The sequence below is a fragment of the Hypanus sabinus genome, chromosome 8 (assembly GCF_030144855.1).
Source record: "Hypanus sabinus isolate sHypSab1 chromosome 8, sHypSab1.hap1, whole genome shotgun sequence".
In the NCBI taxonomy this organism is placed as follows: domain Eukaryota; kingdom Metazoa; phylum Chordata; class Chondrichthyes; order Myliobatiformes; family Dasyatidae; genus Hypanus; species Hypanus sabinus.
In genome coordinates this window covers 167,208,018-167,225,073 of record NC_082713.1, presented here as the reverse complement: position 1 = coordinate 167,225,073, position 17,056 = coordinate 167,208,018, and the positions used below count along the sequence as shown (strand labels likewise).

General features: G+C 41.4%; 1 protein-coding gene across 1 annotated transcript in view; it reads right to left on the bottom strand.

Moving 5' to 3' along the window:
- LOC132398692 (carboxypeptidase M-like) overlaps positions 1 to 17,056 on the bottom strand; it is a 66,493-nt gene that overhangs the window by 27,345 nt on the left and 22,092 nt on the right. The window contains exon 2 of the mRNA XM_059978466.1: positions 14,001 to 14,098. Coding sequence (XP_059834449.1) covers positions 14,001 to 14,098 — 98 coding nt within the window. The remainder of the gene's footprint in view (positions 1 to 14,000; positions 14,099 to 17,056) is intronic.

Genomic DNA, 17,056 nt, shown 5'->3' with positions numbered 1-17,056 from the left:
GTGGATCACAGGAGAAAGGGAAGGAGGAGGAAACCCAGGGTAAGCTTTAGGCAGGTGAGAAGTGAAAGGACAGAGTGGGGAATAGAGATGGGGAGGGGTGTCGAAATTTGTTCATTGGAAGGAGAAATTGATATTCATGCCATTAGGTTGGAGGATACTCAGACGGAATATAAGGTGTTGCTCCTCCACCCAGAGGCGGCCTCATCTCGGGGGAGGCCATCGAATGACACCTCAGAACGGGAATAGGAATTGGCCTTAAAAAGTTTGGCCACCGGGAATTCCCATTTGCGGCACATGGTGCGGAGGCGCTCGACAAAGTGCTCCCCAATTTTATGACGGTTCTCAACAATAGGCCACATTGCGAGTACCGGACATAATAGGTAGCCCCAGCAGATTCGTAAATTGCTCAACCAGCAAAAAATCAAGCAAATAACCTCATTAAACATCAAACCCAAAATGGTCTAGTAGCCACAGCCAGTCAATCAGTTCAGCACTGTGTACCTGGCTGCAGACCACCGCGCGCAGACACAGTTCCGCTGAGCTGAAGCTCCTCGATCAAATCGCACAAATAGTTAAGAAAGAGCAAACAAAGACACGTGGGACAGGAAGTGCAGAGATCCCAATAGTGAGCCCACAGCCGTGGAGCCCATTCAGCACTGAGGAATTAGGGTTAGTGCTAGGCAATAAAAATAAACAAGAATATTGTTATTCATATCCAGAGAGATAATATTGAAAAGCAGAGAAGTTGTAATTGTGCAGACTTTGGTTAGGACACTAGGAATATTGTGAATGGTTCTAGTTGACAGAGATAGACAGATATTGAAAAGGTTTTGGTCTCAGCTCTCGCTGTGGGAAGGGTGTCACCTCTCTGCTCCTTTATTGGAGGGAGGGAGAGAAAGACAGACAGAACTTGTGGCATGTCAAATTATAAGGTGTACAATTAGTTTTAGTTGTACTGCAGATCATAGTCTCTCTTTGGGGGCTTTGTGATTGCTTGTTTGATGAGAGGTGGGGGCTGATGCTTCCTGTTGAATAAGTGGGGGTGGTGGAGGGGGAGGGTTGATTATTTGCTGCTGTTTGTGCGTGGGAGGGGGAAAGGGGCTCTGGACTTACTGTCATTCATTCTTTATGATACTCTCCTGTTTCGTGGATGTCTATGAAAGGTTGTATACTGTATACATTCTCTAATATTAAATGGAACCATTGAACCATTGATACCAGAAGTGAGAGGTTACACCTTACGACTGAGGGGGCTACTGAATGAAGGAAATGAAATGATTAGGAGAGAGGATGTTTTCCCTTGCAAACAAGATCAGAATGTAAAAATATAGATTAAGATAACCAGTTATAAGCTGAAATGGGAACAACTAAATCTAAATATAAACTGCGATAAACCTGTGAGTGCAGAACTTCCCACAGAAAGATTACCTCATTTCCAGAAGGAAATGAGCTAAGAACATGATGGAGAAAGGAAGAGGAAAACTGAATGAAGAGCCTGATAAAGTGTGATGGGAGGAAGCTATTGTGGGACATAACACTGGCATGGGCTATAAAAACAAGTCACAGAGGTGCCCTTCCAAAGGCTGCTTATTTACTCAGTGGAAAATCGGACTGAGCCTCAAAAGTCTGAATTTAACTAAAGTTCAAAGTAAATTTTATTATCAAAGTATATATATGTCACCATATACAATCCTGAAATTCATTTTCTTGCAGGCATACTCAATAAATCTATAGAATAATAACCAAAAATCAATGAAACAAACTGCAAATATGAGGGGTGATTGATAAGTTCATGGCCTAAGGTAGAGAAGTCAATTTTAGAAAACCTAGCACATTTATTTTTCAACATAGTCCCCTCCTACACGTACACACTTAGTCCAGCGGTCGTGGAGCATACAGATCCCTTCTTTGTAGAAGTGGTCCACAGCGGGGTGATTGATAAGTTTGTGGCCTAAGGTAGAAGGAGATGAGTTATACAGCTTTTGTTACGTACACGTGCAGTTCAACTCGACTGAAAATGCAGTAAGTTTTAAGTTAATAACTCATCTCCTTCTACCTTAGGCCACGAACTTATCAATCACCCATGCTACCACTTATGGAGGTCCAAGACGCTGACTTCTACAAAGAAGGGATCCGTGTGCTCCACAACCACTGGACTAAGTGTGTAAATGTAGGAAAAATAAATGTGCTAGGTTTTCTAAAATTGATTCCTTCTACCTTAGGCCATGAACTTAACAATCACCCTCGTACAAAAAGAAGAAATAATAATAAATGAATAAGCAAACAATAAATATTGAGAATATGAAATGAAGAGTTCTTGAAGGTGAGTCCATTGGTGTGGGAACATTTCAGTGATGGGGCAAGTGAAGTTGAGTAAATTTATCCCCTTTAGTTCAAGAGCCTTATGGTTGAGGAGTAATAACTGTTCCTGAACCTGATGGTGTGAGTCCTTGGGCCTCTTTAGAGAAATATCAGCATTGCAATGCATTGTTAGACATTTTTCAACCATTGAGAAACTTGCATTGATGCATAGTCCTTTAGTACAAAAAAAGCAATTTACAGAAACAGTCATCAGATATCATTATTCACAGTAAAATGGGCAGTGGAATACCCAGTCAAATGAGCAGGCTTCAAAGTAGGAGATAGAAGTGGAGAGGCAGGTTTGTGGGAGCACAGAAGAGCATTAAGGATTTGATGGTGTACAGCTACCACCAGTGACGAAGTAACCAAAGTCAGTTTCACAGAGAGGGGAAAGAATAAGGAAGTGCAGGGATTACAGGGTGTAGGTGGAAGTCCAGTTGGTAAAAAAGGAAAGAAAGAGACGAAGATTAGAGTTGCAAAAACAAACACACGCAAGAATTGGGGCAAAGCCATTGTGGGTCACTGGTGCCTGGATGATGGGCAAACAGCAAATGATGCAAGTTCTGAATGAGGGTAGACAGTAAGGGACAAGTCAGGAAAACATCTGAGAAGCAGATTCAAAGAATATTGGAGGCTTTGATGGCCTTTTGGACAGCAGTTGAAGTAAGCTCGGATGAAAACCGACAGAAAAATGCGACAGACATGGAAACTATCAATCTTGGTGTTGGCCAGAAACTTAGCTGTGCATGAGATTAGAAAACATGTTGGCCCAAAAGAGAATGGCCTGTGAGGTCTCAGTTGTGGAGCTCAAGACATGCCTTTAGCCTTCCCAATATATAACTGAGGTAATATGTTCTCAATTTTCTTTTACACTTTGGGATTATTATATCCTGATAGGAACAAAGTGTTCACTTCAGTGAGAACAGGGACAAGCCTCAAATAGTTTAATTCGTTCACCTCTATAGTTGCTTATTTATTGAGCTACAACACAGAGTAGGCCCTTCTGGACCCTTTGAGCTGCACCTCCCAGCAGTATCACCTCCCAATTTAAGAGTTTTGCTGAAGGGTCTCGACCTGAACTGTTGACTGCAGACTTTTCCGTAGATGCTGCCTGGCCTGCTAGGTTCCTCCAGCATTTTGCGTGTGTTGCTCGGATTTCCAGCATCTACAGATCTTCTCTTGTTCCTGATCCCCCAGTTTAATCCTGACCTAATCACGGGACAATTTTACAATGACCAATTAACCTACCCACCAGTATGTGTTTGGACTGTGGGAGTAAACCAGAGCAAACCCACATGACCATGGGAAGAATGTATAAACTCTTTACAGGCAATGGCAGGGATTGAACCCGGGTAGCCTGTATTGTAAAGCACTATATTAACTACTATGCTACCGTGCCGCATTTAACTTCTAATTCATTGTGCACAACAGAAAATTCTTTCCCATACATCATGCAACATAGTTAGCAGTGCAACTAACAAGGTTACAGAAGTTCTGGCTCTTGCCCAATTTTCAGAAGTGAAATACCAAACTGTGTACAAGAAGGCAGAAGTTTGCATTGCAGCTTTCCAATCAGAGAGGCAGTGTATCTTCTCACAGAGATCTGTCAGGGAAGATTTGGGAGCTGAATTAAACAGCAATTGGATAGTTCTGGTTGGATCTTGTAAAATCTGAAAATCCTGGTACCAAGACAAAAAAAAACTTAAAATACATTGAATGCTGGAGGATCTCAGCAGGTCAGACAGCAGTTAAGGGAATGAATAAATAGTCAGTGTTTCAGGCCGAGACCCTTCTTCAGGACCTGAAAAAGGACTAGAGTCCTGAAGAAGGGTCTCAGCCCTGAAGCATAGACTGTTTGTTCAATTCCATAGTGCTGCCTGAGTTGCTGAGTTCCTCCAGCATTTCATGTGGGTTGCTCTGGATTTCCTGCATCTGCAGATGTTCTCATGTTTAAACATTCATTGGTTATTAATGAAAGGATTTGAAAATATTTACTGACAGTGATGGGCATAGGAAAGGTCCGCATTTATGATCCATCCCTAATTGCCCTTGGGTAAGTAATCATGAACCACCATCTTGTCCTTGTAGTGCGGGAATGCTGCTGCTGGTAGAAATTCTAGTACATAGACCCAGTGATGGCAAAAGATCTACATACTGGAAAGTTAAATCCATCAACTTTAATCTTATGTACACACTGTTATTTTTCACTACTTAGTTTGCGGACTGTACTTTGCCTAGGAATGATGAAATGGCTAATTTCTTTATTCCTAGAATACTTTAAGGCAGGGGTTCCCAGCCTGTGGTCCACGGTCCCCTATCTAAAAGTTATTGGTCCATGGCATAGAAAAGGTTGGGAACCCCTGATTTAGGGTGTGGTATCTAAGCAAACAGTTTATTTTACCATACTATTAACAAACTGGGAATCTCTGTATTGAGAAAATTTTAACTAAGGAGAAAAGGAAATGCAAGTCAACAAATTTAACATCCTGTAAGGCATTGATAATCAAAATTTGATTCTGATTCTGGGGCATTGAGTTCAGGGTGAATTACAACATACATAAGCATTGGTTTCTGAGAGGAACTAATTCATCACCAACACAAATGAATCATGGAATGCAGGTTTGCTGACAAGACCATTTTATACTGTCCATGACCAATTGCTCAATAAAATGACAAGTACAACCCATGTGCTGAAGGTACTCTCACAGATCCATTGACGGTGGACAATCTATAAAGCATTTCCAAGTCACCGTGTTGTATGATCTGAAAATAATTGTGTTCCTGTGTCCTGCGACCTTTGTACTTGACATACCATACACAAAATGCTGGAGGAACTCAGTAGGTCTGGCAGCATCTATGGACAGTCACAAACAGTCTACATTTCAGGTCAAGACCCTTCATCAGATGTTCTGTGTTTGGAAAGTGTCCTGAAGCAGAGCACATGAGAATGTTGCAATACCTCATCTGGGTAAGACACTCTGCAATAACAGTCTGGCCTGTCCCATGCCAATGTCCACAGGCACTTACTGCTTTAGCATCTGAGAATTTGCAAATGTAACTGGCACTGTTAGCCGACATGTGCATTCTGACGTGCTTGCTGAAGGCTAGCTCACTGATGAAGCAGCTAGAGGCAGTTGGATATTAGTCACTCCCTGAAGATAGATAAAGATTTTATGCATTCCTTCACAGCTTGTACAGGCAGTTAAAATTAAGAAGATTGATTAAGGTAACATCTCTATCCAGAGTAGGAATAGGTCAAATTTCTCAGTTTTTTTTAATATGTATCTACCAGGGAAGGTGTAAGGCTCCTTCTGTATTCTCTTTACAGTTTGTTATAATTAACAGTTTCATTCTATCCTTCCTTCTGTTAACCTGCAGGTCACCCTTGGGTAAGGTGTAGCACCTTCTTAGCTGGGTCATGTGAAGGGATGGGAGCAGATGATGGATGGTTGTATGAGCAGCTGATGGATTTCACAAAGTACTGATAATGTGACCGCTGACACCAGGCAGACGAACTCTGAAGAGTATTGATAATGACTGGGGTTACCTGCCTTGTAAAGACGCTGCCCAGGAGAAGGCAATGGCAAACCATCTGTCGAAAAATTTGCCAGGAGCAGTCATAGTTGTGGAAAGACTATGATTGCCCACATCATACCACACGGCACATAATGAATGAACATAAGGTCAAGATGGAATCTTGGGGAGACCGATGGCAATATAGGGTGAACAAGATTGTATTAGCGTAAATGGGTGCTTGTTATTTGATGCAGAATACTTCACTGTTCAAAGTAAATTCAGTATCAAAGTACATACACATATAACCATATAACAATCACAGCATGGAAACAGGCCATCTCAGCCCTCCTAGTCCGTGCCGAACTCTTAATCTCACCTAGTCCCACCTACCCGCACTCAGCCCATAACCCTCCACTCCTTTCCTGTCCATATACCTATCCAATTTTACCTTAAATGACACAACTGAACTGGCCTCTACTACTTCTACTTCCACACAGCTATCACTCTCTGAGTAAAGAAATACCCCCTCATGTTTCCCTTAAACTTCTGCCCCCTAACTCTCAAATCATGTCCTCTCAAAACATTGTCACATACAACCCCGAGATTCATTCTCTTGCAGGCATTCACAGTAAATACATAAAAAATACAATAGAATCAATGGAAAAACTGCACACAATGACAGACAAACCACAAATGCATAAGACAACAAATTTTGCAAATACAAAATAGAAAAATACTTGAAAGTGAGTCCAAAGGTTGTGAAGTCAGTTCAGTGTTGGGGTGACTGAAATTATCCATTCTGTAATTCACAATCCTGATAGTTGATGGATAATAACTGTTTGTAAACCTGAGGCTCCTGTACCTCTTTTCTGAGGGCAGCAGCAGGAAGAGAGCATGGTGGGGGTCCTTCATAATGGATGCTGCTTTCTTGCGACAGCACTCCTCGTAGATGCGCTCAGTGGTGGGGATAGATTTATCCGTGAAAGAAAAAACTTTTTATTGGCTTTTCCGTTAAAGAATACTGGTGTTTCCATACCAAGCCATGATGCTACCAGTCAGAATACTCTCAATACCACAGAGGAGGCCCCAGACCCTGAGATTGTTTTCAAGCCACAAGTCTCACCTGCTAAGAAGAGTGACCTCCCTTGTCAGGAAAGACATTATCACGTGATACAGGTGTGCTTCTCTTAAAGAACAAGCTAAGACTTGCATTCCTGGTCCCATATCTTTCTTTTAATTCACTTAATGTTTTGGAGTCACCAAACATAAAAATACACTCATTTAAAAAAGAATAATTTAAATTTCCATTTTCTGCTGATGGCCTATTCCTCATAAAATGTGGGCAAATCACGTGTTCTTTAATTTTGATTAGTGGTGAAGTTCTTTTAATTAATTGTCATCTATTGAATGGACTTTATTTCTTACATCCTTCACATTCATGAGGAGTAAATATCTTTACGTTACGTCTCTGTCTAAATGAGCAATGTGCAATCATAGTAATTTATAATAAATAAAATAATCAATGTAATATAAAGTACACTCAAATCAGCATGAGCTCATCAGTCTGATGGCCTGGTGGATGTCCCGGAGCACGTTGGTCCTGGCTTTTATGCCAGATGGTAGCAGCTGGAATAGATTGTGGTTGGGGTGACTTGGGTCCCCAATGATCCTACAGGCCCTTTTTCCACACCTGTCCTTGTAAATGGTGTGAACCATGGGAAGGTCACAACTACAGATGTGCTGGGCTGTCTGCACCACTCTCTATAAAGTCCTATGATTAAGGGAGGTACAGTTCCCATACCAGGCAGTGATGCAGCCAGTCAGGATGCTCTCAGTTGTGCCCCTGTAGAAAGGATTTGGGGGCTCATACAACACTTCCTCAACCGTCTGAGGTGAAAGAGGCACTTTTGTGCTCTTTTCAGCACATTGATGGTGTCTACTGTCCACCTGAGATCCTCAGTGATGTGGATGCCAAGGAATTTGAAGCTGTTTACCCTCTCAACTCTAGATCCATTGATGTTAATAGGGGTTAACCCGTCTCCATTCCTCCTGTAATCCACAATCAGCTGCTTTGTTTTTGTGACATTGAGGGAGAGGTTGTTTTCTTGACACCACTGTGTCAGAGAGATGAGTTCTTCCCTGTAGGCCACTTCATTATTGTTTGAGATAAGGCTAATCAATGTAGTATCATTGGCAAATTTAATTAGCAGATTGGAGCTGAGGGTGACGATACAGGGAGTAAAAGAGGGGACTCAGTACGCAGCCCTATGGGGCTCCGGTATTGAGAGTCAGAGGGTTGGACAGGAAGTCCAGGATTCAGCTGCACAAGGCAGGGTCAAGGCAGAGGTCTCGAGTTTCTTGTTAGGCCTGGATGGAGCTATGGTGTTGAACGCTGAACTGTAGTCCAAGAACAGCATTCTCACATAAGCATTCTTCTTCTCCAGATGTGTAAGGACGGTGTGTAGAGCTGTGGCTATTGCACCATTTGTCGATTGGTTGTCAATCTAGTTGGTAGCACTAAATTAATTACCACCAGATTAATTGCCCATCTACAGTTACACCAATAAATTTGTGAGGCTTGTTCTGGACAAATGGTTTTCAAAGGCATTGAAGCAGTTAACCAAGTTAATTCAACCATGATTTATTCCCCTTTACCATACTTCTGGAAACTAACATGTGGAAGACATGCCCAACAACAGTTATTAATCAAGTTAGCACAGTAATAAAGTGGAAAGAATGAATCAATTGTTCTTTTTAAAGTTAAAAATAGCAAAGTAGAAAAAACAGGCTAATACAATGTCGGAACTGTGTGCTTTAAAATGGGAGAATACACAAGCTGGATAGCTGGAAGCTAATTAACCATGCTCGCATGTTGCAATGAGGAACTAATAATCCTACCACAGCTATGTGTGTTCTTCTGAGAAAACTGTATCAGGAAACTATATCCCAAGAACATTAAAAGAAGATTCCAGGTAACAGAATAGTATTACACTTACAGGGGAAATGCAGAACATGTAGTGTCACAGCCACGGACTCTGCTGCGGGTTCTCCGCACCCCTGCAGGCAGGTGCGCACAGGTTCTGTAATTGCGTTCATGAGCATGCACGTTCCAGCTAATTACTGTTACAGTATGGCAGTATTTAGATAGATAGACACTTTATTGATCCCAAAGAAAATTACAGTGTTACAGTAGCATTACAAGTACACAGATAAACAAATATTAGAAGAGAAGTAAGAAAGAATAAAAAAAGTAAGTTACCTATAAACAGTCTAACTGGAGGGGGTCATCACTTCCCGGCTATAGGTTGTCTCATTATAGAGGCTAATGGCCGAGGGTAAAATCACCTCATACAATGCTCTTTGGAGCAGTGCAGTTGTCTTAGTCTATTATTAAAGTGGTCCTCTGTTCAGCCAAGGTGGCATGCAGAGGGTGAGAAACGTTGTCCGGAATTGCCAGGATTTTGCATAGGGTCATTTGTTCAACCACAGCCTCCGGTGTGTCCAATTCGGCTCCAAAAATTGAGCCAGCCTTTCTAATCAGTTTTTTGAACCTGTTGGCAGAACCTGTGTTGAAGTCATTGCCCCAGCACACCACCATGTAGATGACTGTTCTGGCAACAACAGACTGGTAGAACATGTGAAGGAGAGGCCTGCACACTCCAAAGGACCTCAGTCTCCTCAGGAAGTAGAGGTGACTCTGGCCCTTCTTGTACACAGCCTCTATTGGCGCTCCACTCAAGTCTGTCATCCAGGTGCACCCCCAGGTGCATGTAGGTCCTTATCACATCCATGTTCTCACTATCAGTAGTAACAGGGAGCAGTGCAGGCTTAGTCTTCCTAACTCCCTTCTTTTCATTGTAGTCTTGTCGAGATTTGACCAAAAGCACAGCAATGCTTATGGTCCCTCCTTATGCTCATCCTACTCCAGGAAAGAGGACTACAATTTTGACTGATGCTTGAAAGGAGTATCATTAGTGATTCATTTAGTATTTAGTTATTGCTTCCAGCCACAATATTGGCATTAACTTTCAGTTTGAAAGTTTTAGTAGAAGTGTCTGTTGACCTTGCATTTATTGTTCTCCTTTTCCTTTAAATTCTATATCAGTTCTCATGACTGTGTGGCTAGGCATTGATCAAATCCCATCTATAAATTTGCTGATGATACAACCATTGTTGGTAGAATCTCAAGTGATAACAAGAGGGTGTACAGGAGTGAGATATGCCAACCAGTGGAATGGTGCCTCAGCAACAACCTGGCACTCAATGTCAGTAAGACGAAAGAGCTGATTGTGGACTTCGGGAAGGGTAAGACGAAGGAACACATACCAATCTTCATAGATGGATCAGAAATGGAGAGTGTGAGCAGCTTCAAGTTCCTGGGTGTCAAGATCTCTGAGGATCTAATCTGGTCCCAACATATCAATGTAGTTATAAAGAAGGCAAGACAGTGGTTATACTTCATAAGGAGTTTGAAGAGATTTGGCATGTCAACAAACACACTCAAAAACTTCTATAGTTGCACCATGGACAGCATTCTGACAGGCTGTATCACTGTCTGGTATGGAGGGGCTACTGCACAGGACTGAAAGAAGCTGCAAGAAGTTGTAAATCTAGTCAGCTCCATCTTGGGTACTAGCCTACAAAGTACCCAGGATATCTTTAGGGAGTGGTGTCTCAGAAAGGCAGCTTCCATTACTAAGGACCTCCAGCACCCAGGACATGCCCTTTTCTCACTGTTACCATCAGGTAGGAGATACAAAAGCCTGAAGGCACACACTCAGTGATTCAGGAACAGCTCCTTCCCCTCTGCCATCCAATTCCTAAATGGACATTGAAGCTTTGAACACTACCTCACTTTTTTTTATAAACTGTACAGTATCTCTGTTTTTGCTAGTTTTAAAAATCTATTCAATATATATGTAATTGATTCTTTGTTAATTTATTATTATGTTTTATTATTATTTTTTTCTCTCTGCTAGTTTGCATATTGCATTGAACCGCTGCGGCTAAGCTAACAAATTTCACACCACATGCTGGTGATAATAAAACTGATTCTGATTAAAGTCAGTGGAATGTCGACCTGCGTCAGTGACTCTTCCTCCCCCTCTCTCTGCAATTGGGCCATATCCGAACGTTCAGACTTATTGACAAGAAAGATGCAAGAGACATAATGAGGTAGCTTAAGAAATCAAAAGTTCATTTTTAATGTACAAGGGGTCCATTCAGGAGTCCTTTAACAGTGGAATAGAAGCTGTCCTTGAGCCTGGTGGTAGGGTTTCTCAAGCTCTTTGGTCCTTTACCCGATGAAAGAGGGAGAAGCAAGAATGACGTGTAGGAAGGGTCTTTGATTACGTTGGCTGCTTTGCTGAGGCAGTGAGAAGTGTAGACAAAGTCACTGGAGGCTAGACTGGTTTAATGATAAACACGGCTGTTCTCACAACTCAACTTCTTTTGATCTTATGCAAAGCAGTTGCTGTATCAAGCAAGATGTAATGCATCAGGAAACAATGTTAATTGTTAACATTGTTAAAAATCTACAAAAATCAGTGAGGGTCACCATGAACTTGCAGAATTTCCTTAGCCTTCAAAGAAAGAAGAGACATTGCTGTGGATGAATTTTGTGATCATTCATCTAAAGAAAGACTTGAGTGTAGAGAAGACCTTTTAGAAGGGAAACAATGATAATGTTCAAAGTCAAATCAAATAAAATTTATTGATGAAGTACGTATAAAGACTGTGATCTTCAACTATGTATTGCACAGATTGTGCTCATTCATTCCATGTATCTTATGGACATCCATCACTATTGATCTCTTTTGTTATGCTATACACTTCACAGAACAAAAGTGATCAATATTTGGGCTCATATTCCACATAGAAATGGAAGCAAAGCTAAAGCAAGAAAGCAGTAACTCCTCCATTATGCTTACAAATTAAATTTTAAATTATCAAATATCTGTTTATTTTGTCATCCTATAAAGCTAAAGAGAAGGATAATAAGGCTATTTTCAATATAAGATTTGACATCCATTTTCAATAGTTCAAAGTACATTTATTACCAAAGTAGGTATATATTAAATAACATTGGGATTTGTCTCTTTACATGCAGCCACTAGACAAGAAACTAAAAAGAACCAGTTCAAAAAAAAAGACCAACCAACACCCAGTGCGCAGAGAGATGAAAAAAAACACAAATCGTGGAAATAATAAAAGCAAGCAACAGAATTCAGAATGAAATTGAGCCCATAGACATGAAGCCTCACAGCCTCAGCCTTAGTGCAAAGAAATTTAGAGCAAACATCACGAAGCAGCAAGCAGTACTGGCCCAACCCTCACCTCTTGTTCCAACAACTGGCCTTTTCAAACCATCCAGCCCGGTGTGTAAATCATCCAAATATCGGGTCGTTCCTCGCTCTAAGACCCAGTCCCTGTAGCATCGATATGCTCTGGGCCTGGACCCTGCCGTCATGTTGCAGCCCATACCCGACCTTTCTAAATTGGCCCAGTGCTTAGATCGATTAAAGCTCGCCCTTGATTTATGTGACAGGCTCCGAAACTATGACTTTCCTCTGCTTCGCACCGCTTGACTCTCTCTCAATTTCACTCTGGCTACTTCTTCTCAAACATGCCTTGACCTTGCTCTGACTTTGCATCGCACCCGTACATCTCATATACAGTATATTTAAAATTAGACATATTTTTTAATATATGTCTAATACCAGAGGGCATGCACTTAAGGTGAGAGGGTGCAAGTTCAAAGGAGATGTGAGGGGAATTTTTTTTGCAGAGAGTAGCAGGTGCCTGGAATGTACTGCCTGGGTGGTGGTAAAGGCAGATACATTAGGGACTTTTAGGAGATGTTTAGATAGGTACATGATGTAACAAAAATGGAAAGATATGGACATTGTGTAGGCAGAAGAGATTAGTTGGCCTTTTGATGGCTAATTTAATTGTTTCAGCACAACATTGTTGGCGGAAGGGCCTGTTTCTGTATGTTCTATATTCTAAAAGTAATTACCTGGCCAGTTTTTTTATATGAATCCCAACTCTTTACCATCTCCACCCAACACACTCATGCAAATATAGTTTCATAGCAGTAATCCAAACAATTTCGGAGCAAGTTTTAAAGAGCTGAATCACGAAGTGTAAATTGTTATATTTAATTCAATGCAAGTCAGGCTAAGAAAAATATGGAAAATTATATTATGAGAAAAAGATTTAAAAAGAAAAACTATTATTGCAGCAAAAATTGAAATTGTGAATAATTACCCACCAATCTTGTTAAAAATCATTTTCAATGGGGATTATGTGGGAGCAACTAAAACTTTCCGTGCTTTAATTACACATGAATAGATGAGCCTTTATTCTTTCTGCTGAGCTTTTTCTAAGTACAGCAGCTTAATAATTTTCAATGTATTTGAACGATGAATCTCCCAGTGGATACCATGATCCTGCAGTTCATGAAGGCACTTTATGGTTTAAAGGAAGAGTAGACTGTTTCCACTCTAATACCTTGTACTGATATTTGCTGTGTTTTGAAATTATTTCCACAGAACTGCACTGGAAACAATTTATCAGAATTGCCAGTAGTAACTTATAATACACATATTCCTCTAAGGATTAAAGCTACAACAAAACTAGCAAACTAAATTGATTTCTCAAATGTAACTATACATAGCATCATTCAATATCATAATTTGAACTCTATACTGTCAATCAGATTGGGCTGTTAGTTCTGATATTAGCTGGAAAATGTATTGCTTATGTACCAAATTGAAATAGTAAGTCTTTGTATAAAAGAAAGAATTCAGATCTAGAAAAACCACTGACTTAAGTATTATTACTTCTAATTTATTTTTGTTTATTCGTTACATAGAAACATGGAAAACCTGCAGCACAATACAGGCCCTTTGGCCCACAAAGCTGTTCCAAACATGTCCTTACCTTAGAAATTACCTAGGGTTACCCATAGCCCTCCATTTTTCTAAGCTCCATGTACCTGTCCAGGAGTTCCTTAAAAGACCATATCGTATCTGCCTCCACCACCATCGCTGACATTTTATCTTGCCAAAATGCTGTTGTGAATTAAATTGGAAACTGTTAAATATAAAAGAAAAACTTACCTCATTACCATGGATGTTACCAATGTACTTCACTTCTGGAATCCCTACAACATGTTTCTCTGGGTGTTTTCCAATTGCCAGAACCCAAAGGTCAACACCTATATCAGAAAAAACATTAAAAAAGGCATTATTGACTGGATAATTAGTTTTTGTTTGGAATAAAGACAGATTCCCATAACAAATTTTGGCAATCAACATTAATTTAAATATTTACAACTCAAGTGGGGGTGTCATTTGTCCTATCAGTTTTTTTATTTACTCTAACCACTACAGTACAATACCAGCCATGATAAATAAATAAAACATTATCCAGCATAGCACTCTACCCAATTTATTGTGAAGACAGATGGAGAGACAAAGGGGATTGTACAAATTTAGATTGCCTTCTCTAGAGCAGGGGTTCCCAATCTGGGGTCTACAGACACCTCAGTTAATTACTGGGAATCCAGAAAGCTTTTGATAAAGTCCCACATAGGAGATTAGTGGGCAAAATTAGGGCACATGGTATTGGGGGCAGAGTACTGACATGGATTGAAAATTGGCTGGCTGACAGGAAACAAAGAGTAGTGATTAACGGGTCCCTTTCGGAATGGCAGGCTGTGACCAGTGGGGTACCGCAAGGTTCGGTGCTGGGACTGCAGCTGTTTACAATATACATTAATGATTTAGATGAAGGGATTAAAAGAAACATTAGCAAATTTGCTGATGACACAAAGCTGGGTGGCAGTGTGAAATGTCAGGAGGATGTTATGAGAATGCAGGGTGACTTTGACAGGTTGGGTGAATGGGCAAATGTATGGCAGATGCAGTTTAATGTGGATAAATGTGAGGTTATCCACTTTGGTGGCAAGAACAGGAAGGCAGATTATTATCTAAATGGAGTCAAGTTAGGAAAAGGGGAAGTACAACGAGATCTAGGTGTTCTTGTAAATCAGTCAATGAAAGCAAGCATGCAGGTACAGCAGGCAGTGAAGAAAGCTAATGGCCTTCTGGCTTTTATAACAAGAGAAATTGAGTATAGGAGTAAAGAGGTCCTTCTGCAGCTGTACAGGGCCCTGGTGAGACCACACCTGGAGTATTGTGTGCAGTTTTGGTCTCCAAATTTGAGGAAGGACATTCTTGCTATTGAGGGAGTGTAGCATAGGTTCACAAGTTTAATTCCCGGAATGGCAGGACCGTCATATGTTGAAAGATTGGAGCAACTGGGTTTGTATACACTAAAATTTAGGAGGATGAGAGAGGATCTGATTGAAACATATAAGATTATTAAGGGATTGGACACACTGGAGGCAGAAAGCATGTTCCTGCTGATAGGTGAGTCCAGAACTAGAGGCCACAGTTTAAGAATAAGGGGTAGGCCATTTGGAACAGAGACGCAGAAAAACTTTTTCACCCAGAGAGTGGTGAATATATGGAATGGTCTGCCCCAGAAGGCAGTGGAGGACAAGTCTCTGGATGCATTCAAGAGAGAGTTAGATAGATCTCTTATAGATAGCGGGGTCAAGGGATATGGGGAGAGGGCAAGAACAGGGTACTGATTGTGTATGATCAGCCATGATCACAGTGAATGGTGGTGCTGGCTAGAAGGGCTGAATGGCCTACTCCTGCACCTGAATCCCTGCCTGGAGCATCAGAGGTTGAGGGAAGACCTGACAGAGGTTTATAAAATTATGAGAGTATGGTTAGTCAGTGTCTCTTTCTATGGTAGAAGAGTCACTTTTTACATACACCTGTTAGGGTGCATTCTCCAGATACTGTATGAGGTAACTGTAGCCTTCAGCCAGAAGCAGATGTCATCAGGTGGTTCCCAACCTTCACAGAGTGTTTCAACCCTTAACCACGACACTCTCCTGTTGGTGGGCCGGCAGTGGTGGCCAAATCACTGCCCATCTGCTCCTGCCTTCCACCTTCCCTCCTCTCTCCTACTCCAAATCCAACAAGAGGCTTGTTCTGCCTCTTCCCCCATCCTACAAGCTGCTTGTTTTTTGCTCCCTTCGTCCAGGCCCAGAGCTGACAACAACCACCATGGTGATTTGGTTGGGAAACCTCTGCAGCCAATCTCCACAGGGAAAAACCATGCCTGCCATCCCTTGTCTTTGAACTCCTGAACTAAGGGCTGGTACTTCAAGGCCTTTCTCTCGTGGGCCTCTTCCCATCCCTCCTCCCACGGCACCGTCAGCTCAACCAGAATTATTTTCCAGTCAGTTGACCACAATACAAAGCCTGGGCTGAGGGTTGTGTGCACCACCTCTGGGAACTGCAGCCTCCTTCCCACATCGACCCTCATCTCCCAGGACCTGGCTGTTAGCAGCAGAGTTGGCTTTCCTTGTTTTTTAAGGCAAATGGTTGTTGGTACCTTGAACACACTGATAGGGGTGGTGTTGGTGGAAGCAGATAAGATGGTGGTGCTTAAATGGCATTTAAACAGACACATGTATATGAAAGGAACAGAGTCATAGCAATCAGGTGCAGATAGATAGGATCAATTGTATTTGGCATTCCACTCAACACAAACATTGTGGGCTAAACTGTACTGTACTGTTCTATAATCTAAGAGGTAATTTACAGTAAATAATTAACTTATCTGCACTTCTTTGGGACTGGGAGGAAGCCCACATTGTTCTAGCAATACAACTAGTCCCACCCTCTCCTTATTTCCCCTCATTGTCATTCATTCTCTCTTCCTCTCCCTCCCGCCACCCCCCTTCCCCCCCCCAGTCTCCCTCTCTCTCACTCTCCCCACCTCCAAAAACAGTGAAATTTGCAGCAGGAATAGGTTCCTCACCCCTGAAGCCTGATCCGCCATGCAAAAAGATTAGGTATAACTCAACTGCATCTCTCAGTCAGTCCATGGTAGCCTTTTGTTCATCTACTTCTGCCTTTAAAATATTCAAAATTCTGTTTGCATCGTCCTTTGAGAAACAAAATTCCAAAAATTTAGAACCATCCGAAATAAAATACGTGCATGTGTCATCAAAAGGCAACTGCATATCTTAACACAGCGACCCCTGATTCCACAACCTACAGATGCATTTTCAAGGACTCTACAACCCATG